Source organism: Dipodomys merriami, unplaced genomic scaffold (assembly GCF_024711535.1).
Source record: "Dipodomys merriami isolate MVZ:Mamm:240054 unplaced genomic scaffold, mDipMer1.0.p SCAF_22, whole genome shotgun sequence".
Taxonomy (NCBI): Eukaryota; Metazoa; Chordata; class Mammalia; order Rodentia; family Heteromyidae; genus Dipodomys; species Dipodomys merriami.
Genome location: NW_027203604.1, coordinates 20,691,836 through 20,712,939, shown reverse-complemented (window position 1 = coordinate 20,712,939; position 21,104 = coordinate 20,691,836). Strand labels below are relative to the sequence as shown.

The window sequence follows — 21,104 nt, the reverse complement described above, 5'->3', positions numbered from 1 at the left end:
CACTGGTGGCTCACATCTGTCATCCTAACTGCTCAGGAGGCTGGTATGAGGATCACAGTTCCAAGGCAGCCTGGGCAGACAACTCCGAAAGATTCTTAGCTCCACTTAACCAGAAAAAAAAAAAAAAAACTAGAAATGGCGGTACAGCTCAAAGGGTAGAGCACCAGTCTTGAAAAAAGAAACCAAGTGAGAGCTTGAGGCCCTGAGTTCAAGTCCTCGTACTGCCCCCCACCCCCCAAAAAAAAGCTATCAGAGGTAGTACTTTAATGATGGGTGAGCTTTCCTGGTGAGAAGGAACCATTTGGCAAGAGGTAGCCAGGGCCAGGAAGCGGGGAGAGCAGGGTGCAGGGAGGCCCTGGGGCCAGCCAGGTCTTTACACCCCAGACAGGACCTGGCTGGGAACCACACTTGTTTGTCTGCGGGGGTTGTGAACGCTGGGCCACGGGTAACTACAGGACAAAGGGGAAAGAGGAGAAGAAGGTGAGAGGTGAGAGGTAAGAGAGGCTTCTTGGTGAGGCAGGCCTGGGCTGCCATCCTGGCAAGACCACATCATGTCAACATGAGAGAGTCCAAGGACGCCGTGTCTGTAGTAGCGCTACAGTGCTCCCCTGTGGGTTTATATGGGGTTTTCAGCTGATGGCAAGAAGGGAAGAGGAACAAAACTCATTCTTGTACCATCAGCTAAGTCTCTAGGAGCAGAGTCTTGGGGTAAGGGGGTTCAAGTCCTTCTGCAGGGATGCATTGACCACAGAAGGGGTGAACAGTGTACATGTCCATCTCTGTGCTGAGGACCCCAAAGGACCAGTTTTTCAGCCTTTCTGAAATGAAGCTGAGCCCCTCCAAAGTAGCAAATAAGAGACCAAAATAGGCATCTCCCCCTGCCCCAATATGGGGGCTTGAGTTCAGGGTCTTGTGCTTGCTAGGCAGATGCTCTACCACTGGAGCCATGCCCTCAGCCTTTTTTGCTTTTTGCGGGGGGGAGGGGGGTCAGTTATGGGGCTTAAACTCAGGGCCTAGGTGCTGTCCCTGAGCCTCTTTGTGCTCAAGGCTGGCACCCTATCACTTGAGCCACAGCACCACTTCTAGTTTTCTGATGGTTAATTGGAGATAAGAGTCTCATGGGGACTTTTCTGCCCAGGCTGGCTTCAAACCGCTATCCTCAGTTCTCAGCCTCCAGAGTAGGTAGGATTGCAGGTGTGAGCCACTGGCACCCGGCTGCTTTTAGCTATTTTTTAGGTAGTGTATTGTATTTTACCCAAGGCCAGTTTCAGACCTTGATCTTCCTTCCTACAGCCTCTTAGCTCACTGGGAGCACAAGCAAACATAACCCTTCCAACTTATTGGTTGAAATTGGATCTCACTAATTTTATTTTATTTTATTTGCCTTGGACTCTCCTTGAACCACAGGCTCCTTGCTATTTAGTCTTTAGAGTGCCTGGGATTATCGGCATGAACCACTGCACCTGGTTTGCTTTTGTTTCTGTTTCTGTTTTTATTTTTACCCCTTGGTACTGGAGTTGGAACTCACAGCTACACATTTGCTAATCAGACACTCTACTATGAGTTACACCTCTAGTCTTTTTTTTTTTTTTTTTTTGGACCCTCTGCACTCTGACAGTGCCATCTTGTTTTCCTCACCACATGTAGGACATACCTGGTCAAGCCAAAGAAAGTTCACTTTTACCTCCAACCCTTCCCTCTCCTACCAGACACAGCCCTGGTGGAAGTGTGGAAATCAGACGAAAGTCTGAGATATTTCAGTTTGTTTTTTTTTTTTTGTTTGTTTGTTTGTTTTTGTCGGTTGTGGGGCTTGAACTCTGGGCCTGGGCGCTGTCCCTCAGCTCTTCAGCTCAAGGCTAGCATTCTACCACTTGAGCTACAGCGCCACTTCCAAGTCTGAGATATTTCAGTGTGTTCTGAGGACTGTTAAAATCCCCAATGAGGGCCTGAGAATGTGGCTTAGTGGTAGAGTGCTTGCTAGCATGCATGAAGCCCTGGGGTCGATTCTTCAGTAACACATAAACAGAAAAAGCTGGAAGTGGCACTGTGGTTCAAGTAGTAGAGTGCTAGCCTTGAGCAAAAGAAGCTCAAAGGCAGTGCCCAGTCCCTGAGTTCAAGCCCCAGGACTGGCAAAAAAAAAATTCCCCATGAAGCCAGGTAATGGTGGCATGCCTGTATCCCTAGCTACTCAGGAGGCAGAGATTTGAGGATCCAGGTTTAAAGTCAGCCCAGGCAGGAATGTCCTGAGATGCTTATCTCCAATTAACTAGCAAAAAGATGGAAGTGGAGCTGTGGCTCAAGTGGCAGAGCACCAGCCTTCAACAACAACAAAAAAAGCAAGAGTACAAGTCCCTGAGTACAAGCCCTAATACTACAGAGAGAGAGAGAGAGAGAGAGAGAGAGAGAGTGTGTGTGTGTGTGTAATCTGGACCTATGATGTCCCCATCCGAAGCTACCTTGAGGCTGTGGGTGTTCCTGAGCCATTGCCTGTCTAGTGCCCAGGGCTTGGCTATCAGAAGGCAGTCAGGTGGAAGGAGATGTGTCCCTTACCCAGGACCCCCAGGCACGGATGTGCTTTTAAGCTAAGGTGTAGTAAGGGACACTTCTAGAGACTCCTTTCTAGGAAGATACCGCAGGCCGGGACCACCTGCTCCCACCGGGCTCATCTATTATGCTAATATGGCCCGGCACCGCCCACTCCAATAACATCCAATCATAAGGGAGGGGCGTGGGTATATGTTAATAAGGCCGAGCTGGCCACCTGGAACCCTCAAGCACTGGAGATCCCTGTTGGGCGGGCTGAGGGCGGAGTCATCGCGACTTCAGAGGTCGCTGCAGAAGGCAACGCGGGCAGGAAGAAACCCGCAGACCCGGACCCTAAGGCTCACTGATGATGCTAATGTGGCCCCGTGCGCTCCGACGTCCCCTGGGGGGTACAGACCACGCCCACTCAGGTACCAGCCAATCCGAGGAGGGGCGTGGCTAGTTAATAACGCCGAACCGACGGTGTTGGCCGTTCTGCAGCTGGAGCGGCTGCGGCGTGCAGGCCGGGTGGCGGCAGCGGCCATGGCCAGGGCGCTCGAAGGTCTGGTCTCGGGCTCGCAGGTCCCCCGGGTCGTCGCCAGCCCGGACTCGGACTCGGACACTGACTCGGAGGGCCCGAGTCCCCGGCGCAGCGCGGGCGGTCTGCTCCGATCGCAGGTCATCCACAGCGGACACTTCATGGTGTCGTCGCCGCACAGCGATTCGCTGGCCCGGCGGCGCGACCAGGAGGGGCCCGCGGGGATCGCCGACTTCGGGCCGCGCAGCATCGACCCCACCCTCACCCGCCTCTTCGAGTGCATGAGCCTGGCCTACAGGTGAGGGCGGCTGGGAGAGCGACGCCCCGAGCGGCCTGGGCCCCGGCTGCAGTCCCCCTCCTCCAGCCCTGCGCCCCCAGCCCCGGCCCGGCCCGCCCCCCGCCGCCGCCTCCAGCCCCTAGCGTCCATTTCCGGGCTTGGCTCCGCGCGCCCTAAAGGAGTCCAAGAGCCTAAGACACCTCTGCTCCTCCCCTCCCGGACCCGCGATTCCCTCTCCAGCAGCACCCCTTGTCGAGGGTCCCCTTCCTTCGGCAACCTGCAGCACCCCAGCACACCCGTGGGTGCCCCAAGTCACAGCCCGCGTCCGCCTGAAGCGAGACGCAGCCCCCGGCCCTGCCCACCCTGCCGTGGCCCGGACTCCGCTTCTCGCCCGCTAGGTCGAGGGGGGCGGCGGGGGGGGGGGTGCGCCCCTGGACGGGCGCTGCTCGCGGAGCTCGACGGCCAAGGCCGGGGAGCGGGACCTGGGATCCAAGCGCCCCGCACCTGCGGACCACGCTGGGCGTCTGGCGCGGGGCGCGGGCCGCGCCCATGCCCCCGAGGAGGGCGCGAACCGGGGTCCTGGCACGATGCCCCGGAGCAAAGTTCCTGGGAGCGGAGGGGCCGGGATAAATTATCAACCAAAAACCGTAGCAAGGAAGGGGATCGGCCGGCTTTGATCTTCGCGCGGCGCCCGTAAATCCGTTTCTGGGGCCCCACTGTGCCTCCTCCCCTTCCGAGAAGCGCCGGCACCCGCGGCCCGGAGCGGAGTGGGGCGCGCGCGGCCGAACCGGGGAACCGGGGGCGGCGGAGGCCTGGACCCCATTGGCTGGAGGCGAAGTAACCTTGGCCCACACATTCTGGCCTCAGGCCCAGGTCGTGTTGCAACCCGATCGTCCGTCCCGGGCGCCTGACCAGTGTGGAAAGTTCAGATTCCCCGTCCGTCCCTTCCTCCCCACCTCCTTGGACATCACGAGACCGTCCGAGAGCGGGGGCGTCTGAGGTCCTGGCACGCGGGGTGCGCCCCTCCTCCAGAGCCCCCCTCCCATCGGCCTCCTGCCCGCACTCCCGCTGCCCACCCCCCCTGGGAGGAAACGGACCGAGATGAGACTTTCAGGGAAAGTGACAGAGATCCAGAACTGCCCTCCCCCCGCCCCAGACGGCCTACTGCAGGCTGTAGGAACCCCAGTGGGGGTAGCTGGGGTGAAAAAAAAAATCCAAAGATCGCGGGGTCCTGAGCCGGGCATGGGGGTGGGGCCTGTGGGTCCTCACCTAGGTACAGATAAAAACAAACAAGAAACCCCACAAAAGTTCACACCGGGACAGACAGGGTTTGGGCTTTCGAAGGCCCGGGTCTCAGAAGCCGGGTGAGGGCCCCGGATGAAGCAGTGGATGGAAGGGAGCCGACAGCAGACAGGCAGGGAGGGCCAAGGACGGTGGGGCAGGCCCGCAGAAAGGAGGGCAGCCTGGGGTGGGCCTGGCTGACTTCCACCTTTCAGGGCTGTGTGGAGAGGGGAGGACTTTTCTAGCAGTTTGTGTTCCACGATTCTGGGGGTGGAAGGCTGAGGGAGGAGGGGTTAGTGGCTCCCAGATAGTCCTCGTTCTAGGTGGGAGCCGGCCTCAGGATGTAGGGGGACGATAAGCAAGAACACATGAGGGCAACGCTACAGTGAATTCCTGAGTGTACTGAGTGCTGAAGTTTGTCCCGTCCTAGCCGGCATGGTGGCATCTGTCATCCCAGCACCTGAGAGGCTGAGAGTAGAGGATCTCAAGTTTGAGGCTACCTAGTTAAGACCTTGTCTCGGAGGAGAAAAAAAAAAAAAAAACATCTTGGCCTAAAATTCTCTGATTGTTTCCTGCTGTCAGAAGCAGAGCTTGAACTTTGGCCTTAGGCTTTTTGCTGCAGGCTCAGCCCCTCCCTGACCGCCAACCAATCAGGTCCTTTCCCCGAGGTTTAGCTGTTGTCAGTCACCCCTCCCAAAGCCAAGTCAGGGCCTTGAACCTCAAAAGGGAGATGGAGAGGGTGGCTGGGTGGGGATGGGACGCCAGGAGGTTGCTGGGATACATGCAGGAGCATCAACTCCACAGTCCCCTTTAGGTGCCAGAAGGCAAGCTGGCTGTGGGGGGGAGGGAGGGGTCAGAGTTCCCCTCCCTCTCATTACTGTACAGATGGTGTTGATCTAAGCACCAGGGGATAGGGCCATCAGCACCAGGACACTTGTGTGTGGACCCTATTTGGGTAATGAGGCCTGTGGTCCCCTGAGGTGGCAATACCCCTGTCCCTACCCATGGCAGCCAACCCTCCCCAAACAAACAGAGGAACTTGGAGACCAGAGAGGACAAGCGACCCTATCCTCCCCCCTACCCCCCCCCGGGCTTCTGGGAGAAGAGCTGAAGCATCAGACCCCCCCCCACCCCCTCCTTACTCCCAAGAAGGCAGGCCTGGCTTTCCAGAAGGCTGGGGGGGCGGGGGAGTGTAAACCATGAGGAGGAAGTGGGGGGAGAGGATGGGCAGAGGTCTGACCCCAAGTTTCTGGCCTCCTGGGTCAGCCTCGCCCGCCTGTTCTACCCAGTGGTCCCGGGAGCCTCCTGTGCGCAGCCTCTATGCACGGGGTTGGCAGCCAGCTCCGCTGATATCCTCTGGTCACCACAGTACACAGGAGAAGGGAACCCCTGGGGAAGTGGCTCCCTCTCCCATGGGTTCCCAGCCCCTCAGACTAAGGGGTCCAGAGAGACGAACAAAGAAGTCCCAGGGCTTGCCTGAACCCTTGCTGTGTGACCTTACACGTGCCCCCTTTCTCCTTTTAATTATTTTTTGGGGGTGGGGAGTCATACTGGGGTTTGAACTCGCGGTCTCTTACTTGCTAGGCAAATGCTCCACCACTGGAGCCGCTCCCCCAGCCCTTTGGTTGCACTTTTTTTTAAACCTGTGCTTGCCTCTGACCACAATTCTATCTTCCTCCTTAGTAGCAGGGATTACAGCATGCACTATCTTGCCTGACCGTGAAAGTCATCTCTGCCCCTCCCAAAGTAAGAAAAGGGTCTGAAGCCTCTCCCCCAGGGCTAAAGTTTATAAGCAAATGCTCCCTGGCTGGGGTTCTCACAGCAGTAGATTAACACACAGGGCTCAGGAAACGCAATCGGGAGGTCTGAAGAATATGGCCAGGGTCTGGGTCCAGGCAGGTGAGAAGAGGGATAGGATATGGGGTGGGGTTCCTCCAATTGCAGCCACAGGTGAACGCTTCATGCATGAGAAGCCCTCCAGGACCCTATCCTGATTTACCCTCTTCCCACAACAGTGGCAAGCTGGTCTCCCCCAAGTGGAAGAACTTCAAAGGCCTCAAGTTGCTGTGCAGGGAAAAGATCCGCCTGAACAACGCCATCTGGAGAGCCTGGTACATCCAGTGTGAGTGGGTACCCCAGGGCTCCCCCCCCCCCCCGCAACCACAGGGCCCCTGGCAGAGATCGCTAGCAAACTCAGGACCAGCCAGCAGGCTGCTGCTGGTCTTACCGGGAAGCCCTGAGCACCTCCTGACCCCCAGAGGGTCTGGGGGGGAAGTGTGCCAAGGTAATGTCCACAGTTGTGCGGGTCACCAGCAGAGGGCACCCTTATGCGGGAAGCAGCTTGCACTTGGGGACCAGTTCACAGCCCAATCTGCACCCCATGTGGAGACAGGTGCTCCAAATGACAGGGTAAAGGGGGCATTAGACACCTTCTGACTGTTGCACCACTTTTTTTTTGGGGGGGGAGGCAGACTGGGGCTTGAACTCAAGGCCTGGGCGCAGTCCCTTAGCTTTTTCTCTCAGGGTTGGTGCTGTACCACTTAGAGCCACAGCTCTGCTTCCAGCTTTTTACTGGTTAACTGGAGAGAAAAGTCTTAGGGACTTTCCTGCCCAGTCTGGCTTCAAAAGGCAGTCTCAGATCTCAGACTCCTGAGTGGCTAGGATTACAGGCATCTGGCTCAGTGGCGACTCACTCAAATGCATCACTTTGTAAATGGGGAAACTGAGGAAAGTCTTGTGTGAGTCTCCACCAGCCTTCCATGAAATCTTTACTGATCACCCAGGAGGCGCCTACCTTGGAGACTTGGGGTCCCAGAGCGTCAGGTTGTGGAGGGGGTGAGGATATAGCCCAATGGTAAATCACTTGCCTACTTCTTGTGTTCATTCCCCAATTGGGGGGGAGGGGGACAGTGCCAGATCGTGAATATCATTTTGGCTGGTGACTCCAGGCAAGCTACCCAACCTCTCTGAGCCCATTTTATTCCAGATCAGGTAAGGCCGGTAGTTCTGCCTTCATGCTGTGCTTAGTCAATGATAAATGATGTGCCCTTAAGAGGCCACACTCATTCCCTTGGGGAAAACCCAGGGGTCTTGGCCCAGCCTTGGGTTGGTTAGGCCCCTGTACAGCTCAGCTCCATCTCAACCCCAGAGGAGCAGCTGAGGTCTTTGCACTGGATCCCAGACTGGTTTCACTCATCTTCACCTTCTTTTTTAGAGCCTCCTAAGGCTGGGAAGGTGGCTCCGTGGTAGAGTGCTTGCCCAGCATGCATGAAGCCCTGGGTTTAAATCCTCAGCACCACATACACAGAAAAAGCCAGAAGTGGTGCTGTGGCTCAAGTGGTAGAGTGCTAGCCTTGAGCACAGAGAGGCTCAGGGATAGTGCCCAGGCCCTGAGTTCAAGCCCCAGGACTGGCCAAAAAAAAATTTAAAAATCAAATTTTAAAAAGCCTCCTAGCTAGCCGGGCGCTGGTGGCTCACGCCTGTAATCCTAGCTACTCAGGAGGCTGAGATTTGAGGATCACAGTTCAAAGCCAGCCTGAGCAGGAGAGACCGTGAGACTCCTATCTCCAATAAACCACCAGAAAACCGGAAGTGGTGCTGTAGCTCAAGTGGTAGAGCGCTTGCCTTGAGCTGAAGAGCTGAGGGACAGCGCCCAGGCCCAGAGTTCAAGCCCCACGGCCGACCAAAAAAAAAAAAAAAAGCCTCCTAGCTATGCCCCCCTTAATTTTATTAATGAGCAATGGAGGCTCAGAATAGCAAGTGACTTTTCAGGTTCATGGGTATTATAAAAGGTGTAGCCGAGCTGGGCGCCAGTGGCTCACACCTGTAATCCTAGCTACTCAGGAGGCTGAGATCTGAGGAGCAGGGTTCAAAGCCAGCCCGGGCAGGAAAGTCCATGAGACTCTTATCTTCAATAAACCACTAGAAAACCGGAAGTGGCGCTGTGGCTCAAGTGGTAGAGCACTTACCTTTGAGCTGAAGAGCGCAGGGACAGAGTTCAAGCCCCAGGACCAAAAAAAAAAAAAAAAAAAAAAAAAAAGGTGTAGCCAAGGCTGGACACCAGTAACTCACACCTGTAATCCTAGTTACTCAGGAGGCTGAGATATGAAGATAGTGGTTGGAAGCCAATCAGACCAGAAAAGTTGGCAAAAAGCCAGAAGTGGAGCTGTGGCTCAAGTGGCTGAGCTCCAGCCTTGAGAAAACAAAGCCAAGTCAGAGCCCAAAGGGCCCCCCCCCCAGGGGTTCAAGCCTCAGTCTTAGCACACAAAGAAGTTAGGAACTCCCCCTTCCCATCACCAGAGGTTTGAAGGTAGTCTGGGGAAGGGAGGAACTCACCCCTCTGCTTGGTCCTGAACTCTCAAGTCCTTCCCTAGCCTGTGCCCTGCCCTATCTTCCAGGGGAGAAGAACCTTCCACCCCCATTATCTCCTGCTTTGTTTGCTTTTCTTATCTCTTAGTGGGAGATAAGCCACCCCATTTTAGCCCTGTGCCTCCATCCCAGCATCTGCCCCTGCTAGAGGGCATCTATGGCTACTGAGGATCTTTTGGTGTTAAAGCCAGCTCCAGTGGGAGGCCCTGAGTTCGAGGACCTGAGTTCAAGCCCCAGTACCTGCACCAAATTAAAAGGGGGTGGTGGGTGGGCTAGATCCTAGAATTCAGTAACCAAACTTCGAGTGTAGACACAAAAAAAGAGAGGCTGGGACTGGAGCCTGGAAAGGGAGCCAGGTAAGGCAGGTGGAGATGGCCTGGACCCAGCTGCCCACGAGCCTGAGGTCCAGCCGGGAACTGGGGACTGTGCCCCCCATTCGGGATGTCCTGGGAGGCACAGGAGAGCATGATGGGAAGGGAGAGCCAGCGCAGGCAGGCAGGCTTCCTCCTGAACACCAGGGCTGGGCTGGGCCTGGGTGGGTGCTATAATTTCCACACTAGGGAGACTGAGGCAGGAGAATCACCCGTCAATTTAGTGAGACTGTCTCAAAAAAACAGAAAAGCCAAGCTAGATTTCAGAGGCTGTGGCTTGAGTAGTCACCCCCCCCCCGCCCCCGCTGAGATCTGGGGGCCCCTGACCTGGCTCCCTCTCTCAGATGTGGAGCGGAGGAGGAGCCCCGTGTGTGGCTTCGTGACTCCCCTGCAGGGGCCGGAGGCTGATGAGCATCGGAAACCCGAGGTAAGAAAACAGGGGTGCGGCACCCACCCACTGCCCGCCTCAGCGCCACGGGTGGGAGGGGCAGGCCCCAGCAGGAAGCGCGGTCCCGCCCCCGCCCCCGCCCCTCCGTGTCCCCAGGCTGTCATGCAGGAAGGGATGTGGGGAGGGGTGAGGAGGGAAGGGTGTGGATGGATGGAGTAATGGAGGGGTGAGGATGGAGGAGGGGAGGGGTGAGATGGAGGAAGGGCGGGAGGAGCCCGACCACGCCCCCTCTTGGCCCCGCCCCCTCCGCACCCCCAGGCCGTCGTCCTGGAAGGGAATTACTGGAAGCGCCGCATCGAGGTGGTGATGCGCGAGTACCACAAGTGGCGCATCTACTACAAGAAGCGGGTCAGTGGGGACCCAGGGGAGTCCCACAGCTGTCTCCCGCGGCTCGGGAAGGGTCTTGCTGGGCTCCCCAGCCCAGCCCGCCCTCTCAGGACCTCCATGAAAGTCCCATGCTAACAGCGCCATCGTGTGGTCACTGGACGCCACTGCAGTCTGCTTACCTCTGACGGCAGAGAAGAGACGGGGGGGGGGGGGGAGACATGGGGGACCACGTCAATGGAGGCTGGGAGTTATGGAAGGGGGTCCCGTGTCTAACTCTGTCCTTGCAGCTCCGTAAGTCCAGCAGGGAAGGGGATCTCCTGGCCCCTAAACAGGTAGGTATTTGTGAAATCCAAGAAAGGGGTTGGGCTTGTCCCACAAGAGGTACATATTCCACAGCTCCCCCTTGGCTGGCCACTGTGTCCGAGGGCTAGGGTGGGATGGGAGGGAGCTCCACCCGCAGTGGTAGAAAGACCTCTGGCCACTGAGGTGCGAAGCCTGGGGCCCTAAAGCACAGGATCCCCCCCCCCCTCCCCAGGAGGGAAAAACAGAATGGAGGAAAGGATTGGCCACCCTGGCCTGTTTCCTGGGGAAAATTCATTAGAGGCCAGTGGGGTGATTATGGCCTTCCAGGCAGTGGACCAGACCCCTGGGAGAGGCGAGGAGGTGCGTCCTGCAGGCAGGGCTGATGTGGGGGGCTGGGCAGTGACCCTTGTCTCACTAGGCAGAAGCGGGGTGGCCCCCTCCAGAGCGATGGTGCGAGCAGATCTTCTCCAGCGTGGTGCCCGTGCTGCTGGGGGGCCCGGAGGAGGAGTCCGGTGGGCGGCAACTGCTGGATCTCGACTGTTTGTTGTCCGACATCTCTGACACGCTCTTCACCATGACCCAGCCCAGCCCCTCATCCCTGCAGCTGCCTCCTGAGGATGGTGAGGGCCTTGGTCCACACTGGGGGCAGGGTCAGTGCCTCAGACCAGTGACAGTCCAGGGGGGATGGCTGGGGACTGTCCACCCTGCTTGCTGCTCTTGACAACACTGCTGTTCCCCCAGCCTATGTTGGCAATGCTGACATGATCCAGCCAGACCTGACGCCCCTGCAGCCTAGCCTTGATGACTTCATGGACAGCTCAGGTGAGGCAGACCTTCCTAGAGTAGACAGGCAGGGTACCACACCACCTTAGGCCACTTTGTTTGGCCTCAGGTAAGGAGAGGGACACGTAGAATACAGGACCAGGGGACTGGGGACTCCCAGAAAAGCAGTAAGTGTGGAAATCTCTTAAGGGAGAGAAGGACTTTGATTGGCTTGGGTCTGTTTATTACTTGCAAATAATAATAAGCTAGGCCCCAGTTGCTCACACTTGTAATCCTAACTACTCAGGAGGTTGAGATCTGAGGATCTCAGTTCAAAGCCAGCCCGGGCAGGAAAGTCCATGACATTCTTAGCTCCAACCACTCAGAAAACTGGAAGTGGTGCTGTGGCTCAAGTGGTAGAGAACAAGCCTTGAGCAAAAGAGCTGAGGGACTAGTGCCCAAGCCCAGAGTTCAGGCCCATGACCGACAAAAAATAAAAATTTTTTTTTAAAAAAACACCTCTTTTTGAGCTTGAACTCAGACTGGGTGCTGTCCCTGAGCCACCTACCCAGCCCATCCCAGGTCAGGCTGGGAATGTGGCCTAGGGGTAGAGTGCTTACCTAGTATGCATGAAGTCCTGGGTTCGATTCCTTAGTACCATATAAGTGGAAAAAGCCAGAAGTGGTGCTGTGGCTCATGTGGTAGAGTGTTAGCCTTGAGCAAATGAAGCTCAGGAACAATGCCCAGGCCCTGAGTTCAAGCCCAAGAACTGGCAGAGGAGACAGAGAGAGAGAGAGAATATCCCAGGCATCTGATTATATAAAACATTTTTTAGGATCATAAATTTTTAGCTGCCTCCTCTCCTAACCCAGAGCCACCAAGTTACACCTTTCCAAATGTCTGTTTTCACATGACTTAATCCTCCACGTTACTTTCTGCAGACTGCATTAGGGGGCTCTAGAGCCATGTGGGGTGTGTATGTGTGTAAGTGTGTGTGTAAATCAGGCTCAGCCTGTCCCACCCAAGGTCCAGGGGACAGAAAGGAGAGACCTAGTTTTTTTTGTTTTTGTTTTGTTTTGGTTTTCTGTTTTTTGTTGGGTCGTGGGCTTGAACTCTGGGCCTGGGCACTGTCCCTCAGCTCTTCAGCTCAAGGCTAATGCTCTACCGCTTGAGCTACAGCGCCACTTCTGGTTTTCTGGTGGTTTATTGGAGATAAGAGTTTCATGGCTTTTCCTGCCCAGGCTGGCTTTGAACCTCAATCCTCAGAACTTAGCCTCCTGAGTAGCTAGGATTACAGGCATGAGCCACCGGTGCCCTGCTCAAAAGAGAGGCTTAGTTTCAGCCACTCCCCCAGCTGCTTTCCCATAGGGTCCTGGGCCTGTCCATCAGGAAGCAGAGGTCCATGGGGCGGGGACTAGGGAATGAGGAACCACCCTCACCCCTGCTTCAGCTCTGGGTGGGTGGGGGCTGCCAGGGGCAGAAGTGTTGATGGCAGTACCCTGGGAGCAGACCAGCCAAAGAGGGTGGCAGCCCTGTCCTGGCACACAGACCCTCACCACAGGTAAGAGCCAGTGTCCATCAAAGCTCCGGACAAAACTGAGACCATAGGGACTTTTATTTTGGTGCTTGTACTGGTGCTTGCTCACACTCTTGCTTAGCTTTTTTGCTCACGGCTGGTGCTCTACCCTTTGAACCACACCTCTGCTTCCGTTGTTGCTGGGTTATTGGAGATAAAAGTCTCAGGAATTGTTTTCTGCCCGGGCTGGCTTTGAACACAGTCACCAGATCTCATCCTCCTGTGGTCACCCCTGTAATCTGAGTAGCTTGGATTACAGGCATGAGCCTCCAACATGGTACCTTATAAGACCTTTCAGTTCAGAGTGGCTGTGCGCCGGGTGGGGGTGAGCTTGGGTTTCACAGAGAAGGTGGCTCCTGGACTTCCACTGTGAGCCCCTCCCTGGAAACACCTTCACCACCACCCCCAGGGGTCCAGAACTCTATGCAGTCAGGAGCCCTGTGAGGACAGGTGGGGAGAGTTGGCAGGGTGCACGGGGCTCCAGGAGCAAGCCGAGGTCAGGAAGAGGCTGGAGCTGAGGGAGGTTGGGGCTGAAGGAGGCTGGGACTGAGGGGAGGCTGGGGCTGAGGGGGAGACTGGGGCTGAGGGAGGCTGGAGTTGAAGGAAGCTGTGACCGGGGGGAGGCTGGGGTTGAGGGAGAGGATGGTGTTGAGGGAGGCTGGGGCTGAGGGGGAGGCTGGGGTTGAAGGAAGCTGGGACTGAAGGAGGCTGGGAGTGGGGGGAGGCTGGCACTGAGGGAAGCTGGGACTGAGAGGAGGCTGGGACTGAAGGAGGCTGGGACTGAGGAAGGCTGGGACTGGGGGGAGACTGAGGTTGAGGGGGAGGCCAGGGCTGAGGAGGAGGCTGGGACTGAGGGAGGCTGGGATTGAGGGAGGCTGGGACTGGGGGGAGGCTGGCACGGAGGGAGGCTGGCACTGAGGGAGGCTGGGACTGAGAGGGAGGCTGGGACTGAGGGGAGGCTGGGACTGAGGGAGGCTGGGACTGGGGGGAGGCTGAGGTTGAGGGGGAGGCCAGGGCTGAGGAGGAGGCTGGGACTGAGGGAGGCTGGGACTGGGGGGAGGCTGGGACTGGGGGGAGGCTGGCACTGAGGGAGGCTGGGACTGGGGGAGGCTGGGACTGAGAGGGAGGCTGGGACTGAGGGAGGCTGGGACTGGGGGAAGGCTGGGACTGAGGGGAGGCTGGGACTGAGGGAGGCTGGGACTGAGAGGGAGGCTGGGACTGAGGGGAGGCTGGGACTGAGAGGGAGGCTGGGACTGAGGGGAGGCTGGGACTGAGGGAGGCTGGGACTGAGGGGAAGCTGGGGCTGAGAAGGAGGCTGGGAAGCAGCTTTTCTGGGGATAAGCATGGGCTGTCCAGGGTAGGCAGATGGCTGGGGACTCAGGGCTGAGGACCAGCCACCTCAGACCCCTGCCTGTGCGGGGTGGGGGCGTGCCAGACAAGCCCCAGGTCTCAAGTCATGTAGCCTGTGGCCCCTGGGGACCAGGGCTGGAAGATCGGTAGCTTTACCTGCTCCTGCAGCCCCTTGGCTAAAAATGGGCCTCAGAGTCCTGGCCCAGTGGCTCACCCCTGTAATCCTAGCGACCCAGGACACTGAGGACCAAAAATTGTTAGCCCAGGCAGGAAAGTCTGTGGAGACTCTTATCTCTACTTACCAAAACACTGGAAGTGGAGGTGTGGCTCAGTTGGTAGAGTGCCAGCCTTGAATGAAAACCAGGCCAACCACACACACACACACACACACACACACACACACACACACACAGTAGACCTCAGGAGGGGAGACACAGCCGGGGAAGGGCAGGATGCACGATGCACGCACAGGCTGCCACAAAGTGACAGACACTGGGGGGGAGGGAGGGAGGGGGCTTTGGCTTTGAGAACACACACACATGTGCACACAGGAGGTGCAGGAGAGGGGCCTTGCGGGCTCTCCTGGCTGAGGGTCAGGAGGGAGCCGGGTACTGCCGTGGTGAGGTCAGGCCCGGCCCGCAGTGGAGGCCTTGGGGCAGACCGCAGGCTGCTCAGGGTCAGAGAAAGGTGCCCGGAAGGGAGCGGGTGGCCAGCGGCACCCTAGCCCGGGATGTGGTTTAGGCCACAGGCAGCTGCTTCCCAAAACCAGAATAGCCCAGGACTTACACAACACAGCACCCCAATCTGGCCACCCTGTGCCCCCTCACCAGCGCTGCAGGCTCCCCAGCCCCTTCCTCCCTGCTGCTGTCCCCAGGATGAGCCCACTGTTTTTGTGTCTGTCACCTCCCTGGCCTTCACCCTATCCTGGGCTCTGCTTGGGCTCTGTCAACCTTCCTGCAAGCCCCAGACCCGCTGACCTCCTGACCCACTCACCCATGACTCACCCTTGACCTCCTGCTGCACTGGGGTGCCTCCCTGTACCTCACCCCTTTCCCTCCCAGACCCCCTTCATGCCACCCCACCTTTGTATCAGAGAAAGAGGCCAGAAAAGGGACCCTGTGGGATTGGTTTCCTGAGGACCTTGCTAGCCCACTATCCTCCCCCCAATCAGGTCCCCCCGCCCAACCCCAGCCTTGGCTGCTGTTTCCCTTGAGCGAGACAGAAACTCATTTCACAATCTCCTGTGGAGCCCCCCCCCCAGCCCGGGGACAGAGCCCTAACTGCTGCCACCCCTGGGTCTCAATTACAGATTTCTTCAGCAACTATCGTCCCCCCCAGACGCCCGTGTCTTCCAACTTCCCAGAGCCCCCCAGCTTCGGCCCCATGGCTGACTCTCTCTTCAGCAGTGAGATCCTGGGCCCAGAGGTGGTACCAGCATCCTCCTCAGCCATGATTCAGCTCTCTGGACAGAATCGCCTGCAGGTGAGATCACCCTTGTTCTGGTCATCCCCTGAGCTGCCTGGAGCCCTACCAGGCATTTCCTGCAGTCTCTGTATCAAGTCTGGCCAACCAAGAGATTCAGGAGGACACAGGGGCAGGGAAAGGGAGGCCCAAGAGCAGACCTGGGCCAGACAGAGATGGCAGTCAACACAACAGGGCACCATGGGAGGCTGGGTTGCAGGCAGGAAAGACTTCTTGGAGGCCCAGATTCTGGGCCTTTGGGCAAGGGTCAGGTTTAGACAGAAGAGACTAACAGGCAGAGGGGTGGGGGTGGGGGGGAGTGAGAAGGAAAACATGGAGCCAGGAAACTGAGCATCTATTCAGGAAAATCTGAGTCTACCATGCTGGCTCAAAAACTCCATGGTCAGAAAAAGGGATTGTAAGGAGGAGAAAATTGCACTGCACTGTGGGCCTCTTGCTCACTACTGTCTCTGAGTGTATACAGTGTAAGTAAATGGCTGTCCAATGAGTGAGCAAGTAAGTGTATGCATAGATGATGTATTAGTGATTGGAATGAAGATAATGGTGTATGCATACGTGAGTTATATAGCTATATGTGGTATGTAAGCAGATGAGTGGCTAGTTGGGTAGATGGATTCGTAGATAGTTTGATGGACTGATGTAGGTAAGTAACTGTTGGTTAATGTACTTGGTAGATAGTGGCTAGATGATGGATGGGTAGATGGATGAATAAAAGGAGGGATGGGTGATGGATGGTTGAATGGATAGCTGGATGGTAGATGATGGATGGATTGGTGTGTGGGTAATGGGTGGATGTTGCATGGATGGATGGATGGATGGGTGATGAACAGATGGGTGGATGACAGATGGATGAGTGGATGAATAGATGGAGGAATGGTGGATGTATGCATGAAGGGATGGATGGATAGAGGTATGGTGGATTATAGATGCATGCATATATGTATGGAAGGATGAATGGATGGATTGGCGGGTAGTTAATGGATGGATGACCAGAGGGATGGATAGATGATGGATGATGGATCATGAGTGGATGGTTGAATGGATGGATGGATGGATAGACAGATATATAGATAGATGGATGGATGGATGATAGATGGGTGGATGGATAATGGATGGATAGTAGGTGGATGCTTGAATAGGAATGGTCATATGTGGATGATGCACAGAGAACTGAATGGATGGACCAATGGGTAATTAGTGGGTGGACTGGTGGATAGTTAATGGATGGATGACTGGTTGGATGGATACATGGTTGAAAATGGGTAACCCTCCCTGCCCCCCCCACCACCTGATGAATGTCTCTCTGTCCCCTAACTAGGCTCGGAGCAGCTGCCTTGTCCCCATGGACCCCAGTGCCTTTCTGAACTCTGATTTCCTCCTTCCTGAAGACTCCAAGCCCAACCTCCCACATGCTCCCCCAGCTTCCCCTGCTGTCCTGCCATACCCTAGCCCTGCCAAAAGACCCCCGGAGCCCTGTACCCCACCCTCCTTCCCTGCCATGGCTCCACCGCCAGCTATGGTACCAGAAGAGACTGTCTTCTCTACCAGGTTCCCCTTCCCCACAGACCCTCCTGTCCTGGGGGTGTCCCCTGTGCCTGCTCCCCCGGCCTTCCTCCCCACCCCACAGCCTGGCCCCCGCCCCACCTCTGCCTCCTTCCCCATAGACCCTCTCTCCTCGGGGTACCCAGAATCTGCCTTTGGGTCTCCCCTCTCAGTGTCCCAGAGCATGCCTATCAGAGGCAAGCCCCCTGTCCCATCCCCTAGGGGACAGAGAGCCAGCCCCCCTACCATGACCTCTTCCACCACCAGCCCCAGTAACCCCTGCCTCACACAGCTGCTCAGGGCAGGTGAGATGGACTAGCCCTGGAATGGGGGCTGTGCTGGGGAGCCCCGGGTGAAGGGTGAGCTTGGGGCATGAGGGGATCTTAAGCCATGATGGGTTGTCCCGTGTGTGCAGCCAAGCCTGAGCAGGCCCTGGAGCCACCACTCCTGCCCGCACCCCTTGGCGTATCACCGGGATCCCCGGTAAGATGGCAGGTGCTGGGAGGTGGGGCTGAGCCCAGGGCCTGTTCCCCAACTCTCTGCGCTTCTCCACCCCAACAGGAGACCATCCCTGAATTCCCTCATGCCTTCTTTTCCCCAACGCTGGCCCCTGTACCACCCAGGCCGCCACCTAGCTCAGCCACGCTGGCCCCTCCCAGGTCCCTGGTTGTCCCCAAAGCAGAGCGACTGTCACCCCCAGCTCCCAGTGGTAAAGAGGGAGGATGAAGGAAGATGGAGTATGGAAGGGTGAGGGGGGCTTGCCTGGAGCCGAGAGGTCTGTCTGGGTGTCTGTTTCTGTCCCTGCTACAGGCCGTGAGCGGCGGCTGTCGGAGGAGAACTCTGTCCCTGCACCTGGGCCACCAAGGGTCCGTGTCTCTCCCCCTCCACCCATCCCAAGCCGGGGCCGTCAAGACAGCAATAAAGTGGGTACCTCCACACTGCCTATCCAGCTCCCCAGGCTCTCCCGGGCTCCTTCCTAAACTCACTGCACCTTCTGTTCCCCAAGACGGAGAGCCGAAGGATCACACATATCTCGGCTGAACAGAAACGGCGTTTCAATATCAAACTCGGCTTCGACACTCTGCACGGGCTCGTGAGCACCCTCAGCGCCCAGCCCAGTCTCAAGGTGAGCCCCCAGCCCAGGCTGTACCCCCAGAGCACCGGGACCCCTCCCTGATCGCCCACCTAAGGCCAGCCCCCAGGCCCACACTGGTGGTGTCTGCAGGTGAGCAAGGCCACCACGCTACAGAAGACTGCGGAGTATATCACCATCCTGCAGCAGGAGCGGGCCTCCATGCAGGAGGAGGCCCAGCAGCTCCGGGACGAGATCGAGGAGCTCAATGCCGCCATCAAGTAGGCAGGGTGGGGAAGGTCTGGGGTCAGGGCAAAGGCAGGGGCCCAGGGAGCAGGCCATCCTCTGGCTCCCCACTGCTGACGTGCGTGGCCCCCAGCTTGTGTCAGCAGCAGCTGCCAGCCACAGGGGTGCCCATCACACACCAGCGCTTTGACCACATGCGACACATGTTTGATGACTACGTCCGGACCCGCACACTGCACAACTGGAAGTTCTGGGTGGTATCCTCACTCTAGCCAATGGCCTCAGGGCAGCAGAGGGATGAGTACTGCAGCCCAATCAAGCCGTGCCTGATGCCACAGGTTCAGTTCCACAGGCCCAAGGAAGGGCTCTAACCTGCCCCCTGCTACCAGGCTCTGGACCAGCAAGGTCACCCAGTGAAGATCTGGGAGCTGAGAGAGTCAAAGGGAGGAAAGATCCAAAGCAAGAGGAACCCTCAAGAGGCCCCAAGAAAGCCAGGCACCAGTGGCTCATACCTCCTATAATCCTAGCTACTTGGGAAGCTAAGATCTGGGGATCACAGTTCAAAGCCAGCTTGGGCAAACAAATCCAGAGACTCATTGCCAACTTGCTACAAAAAAAAAAAAAAAAAAAGCCAGCCGGGCACTGGTGGGTCATGCCTGTAATCCTAGCTACTCAGAAGGCTGAGATCTGAGGATCGCCATTCAAAGCCAGCCTGGGCAGGAAAGTCCGTGAGACTCTTATCTCCAATAAACCACTAGAAAAAACCAGAAGTGGTGCTCTACCAGCGGTAGAGTCCTCACCTTGAGCTGAAGAGCACAAGGACAGCGCCCAAGTCCAGAGTTCAAGCCCCAGGACCAACCAAAAAAAAAAAAAAATGCCACAAGTGGAGTGGGTAGCACAAGTGGTAGATCATCAGACAAGAGCATGAGGCCCTGAGTTCAAGTCCCAATACCAGCATGCATGCATGTGCACAAGTGCACACACACACACACACACACACACACACACATTCAAGGTCCCAAGAGAGTATTCTGAGTCTTTTTAATGATGAGATCTAGAAATGGAAGAAATCCCAGCCCCCCTCCACCCCATGCTAGTGATTGAACTCAGGGTCACTTGCGCATACCCCCAGTCCTTTTGTTTTTCAAATAGGGTCTCAGGCATTTGCCCAGGCTGGCATTGGATTGTGATCTTCCTACCTTTGCCTCCTGAGTAGCTGACATTATAGGCATGCAACACCACACCCAGCTCAGAATCATGACTGGCGGCAATCCAGGGAGAAGGGACAGTCTTGAGTAGAACAAGGACTGGCAGAACCAAGAGGAGGGAGCTGAAGGCTAGAGAGGTAGTCAGTCTTTGGCATGATATGGGGGAATCAAAGGGTTTTTAGGGTCCAAGGTTAGACAGTGGCAAGCCCTTCCTTCTCCTGATTTGGGTCAGGTATCAAGGTTCCATGTAGCTGGCAGAGTACTGTCTTGGCCTCAAGCCTGTTCCTTGACCTTGGCTCTCAGTTCAGCATTCTCATCCGACCACTGTTCGAGTCCTTCAATGGGATGGTGTCCACTTCAAGCCTTCACAGCCTCCGCCAGACTTCGCTGGCCTGGCTGGACCAGTGCTGTTCCTTGCCAGCTCTCCGGCCAAGTATGCCCACCACCTGTCTGCCCTGCAGCGTGGAGGCTCAGGGCAGGGGGTTCTGCTTGGGGCCATGCCACTGTGCTCCTTGGATGGTCCTACAACCACCAGGATGCCTAAAGAAAGGGGTCCTAGAAGGGCTGGCCTCATGCCAGCCTCTACCTCAGCCAAGTCTCTCTCTTTCCAGCTGTGCTGAACTCCCTCCGCCAGCTAAGCGTGTGCACCAGCATCCTGACTGATCCCAGCCGCATGCCTGAGCAAGCCACAAGGGCTGTCACTGAGGGCACCTGGGGCAGACCCCCACTATAGTATCAGCTAACCCTGCCTAGCTCCAGCAACAACTCCCAGGCCCTCCACTCCTGTCCCAGGCCTCTTTGCTGTAGTTCCAAGAGCTGCATTCCTGTCCCTGGGATACCAATGAGACTTGGGGTGACTGACACTCTACCCCATCTTTGGAAATCCATTTTTCACTTGGCAAAATGGTGCTAAAGGAGACTCACCCGACAGAGAGCTCTAAGGCCTTAGCTACTGTGACTGTAGGAACTTAAGCAGGCCATCCAGAGAGTGTTCTTCTTACCTGGGGCCCTGGAGCAGGGAGCAGGCAGGAGCCTTCTCTGCTCCTACCCAGGTGACATGGGGGCTGAAGGGTGGCTTCCTCTGAGCCGAGCAAGAGAGGTCTCATATTTGCCAAGACCAGAGCAGGGGTGGCTAAGAGCGGTCAAGCATCTTGTGTGTGTATGGGTGTGTGTATGTGTGGATTTTGTACAGATTTCTTGAACAATAAAAGCAAAAACTATGTTGCTGTGACTGTCAATGTGTCTTCTGAGATGGAGACAGAATGGGTGACAGCTGAAGGTGGCTTTGTAGAAGGCCTTGGAGGCTGTAAGAAAACACCTTGAGCAGTGTGGTGGTTCAGGCCTGTCCTAACTTGTGCTTCCTAGGCTAGTGCTCTACTACTAGAACCACACCTCAACCCTATTTGTATTTTTCAGATAGGGTGTGAACT

The 21,104-nt window shown here is 56.7% G+C and overlaps 1 protein-coding gene across 4 annotated transcripts; it reads left to right on the top strand.

Moving 5' to 3' along the window:
* Positions 1 to 3,010: 3,010 nt before the first annotated feature.
* Mlxipl (MLX interacting protein like) lies at positions 3,011 to 20,898 on the top strand. Of its 4 annotated transcripts, XM_070033676.1 has the most exons (17): positions 3,011 to 3,359; positions 6,635 to 6,741; positions 9,703 to 9,785; positions 10,065 to 10,154; positions 10,421 to 10,465; positions 10,855 to 11,056; positions 11,178 to 11,258; positions 15,434 to 15,606; positions 16,925 to 17,453; positions 17,564 to 17,631; positions 17,710 to 17,857; positions 17,959 to 18,071; positions 18,155 to 18,274; positions 18,374 to 18,501; positions 18,600 to 18,723; positions 19,978 to 20,107; positions 20,286 to 20,898. In XM_070033676.1, exons 1-17 carry the CDS (start codon positions 3,067 to 3,069, stop codon positions 20,405 to 20,407), a joined length of 2,556 nt encoding a protein of 851 aa, XP_069889777.1. In that variant the 5' UTR covers positions 3,011 to 3,066; the 3' UTR covers positions 20,408 to 20,898. The 4 variants fall into 4 exon arrangements, with proteins under 4 accessions (XP_069889777.1, XP_069889779.1, XP_069889778.1 ...); XM_070033678.1 differs by lacking the exon at positions 10,065 to 10,154; XM_070033677.1 differs by lacking the exon at positions 10,421 to 10,465.
* Positions 20,899 to 21,104: the final 206 nt, after the last annotated feature.

Excerpts from the sequence above, each read along its gene's own strand:
- Mlxipl (XM_070033676.1), top strand. The coding sequence starts at position 3,067 with ATGGCCAGGGCGCTCGAAGGTCTGGTCTCGGGCTCGCAGGTCCCCCGG. Across the intron at positions 9,786-10,064 it reads ATGAGCATCGGAAACCCGAG|GCCGTCGTCCTGGAAGGGAA; the intron begins GTAAGAAAACAG and ends CCGCACCCCCAG. Across the intron at positions 18,502-18,599 it reads GAGCTCAATGCCGCCATCAA|CTTGTGTCAGCAGCAGCTGC; the intron begins GTAGGCAGGGTG and ends CGTGGCCCCCAG.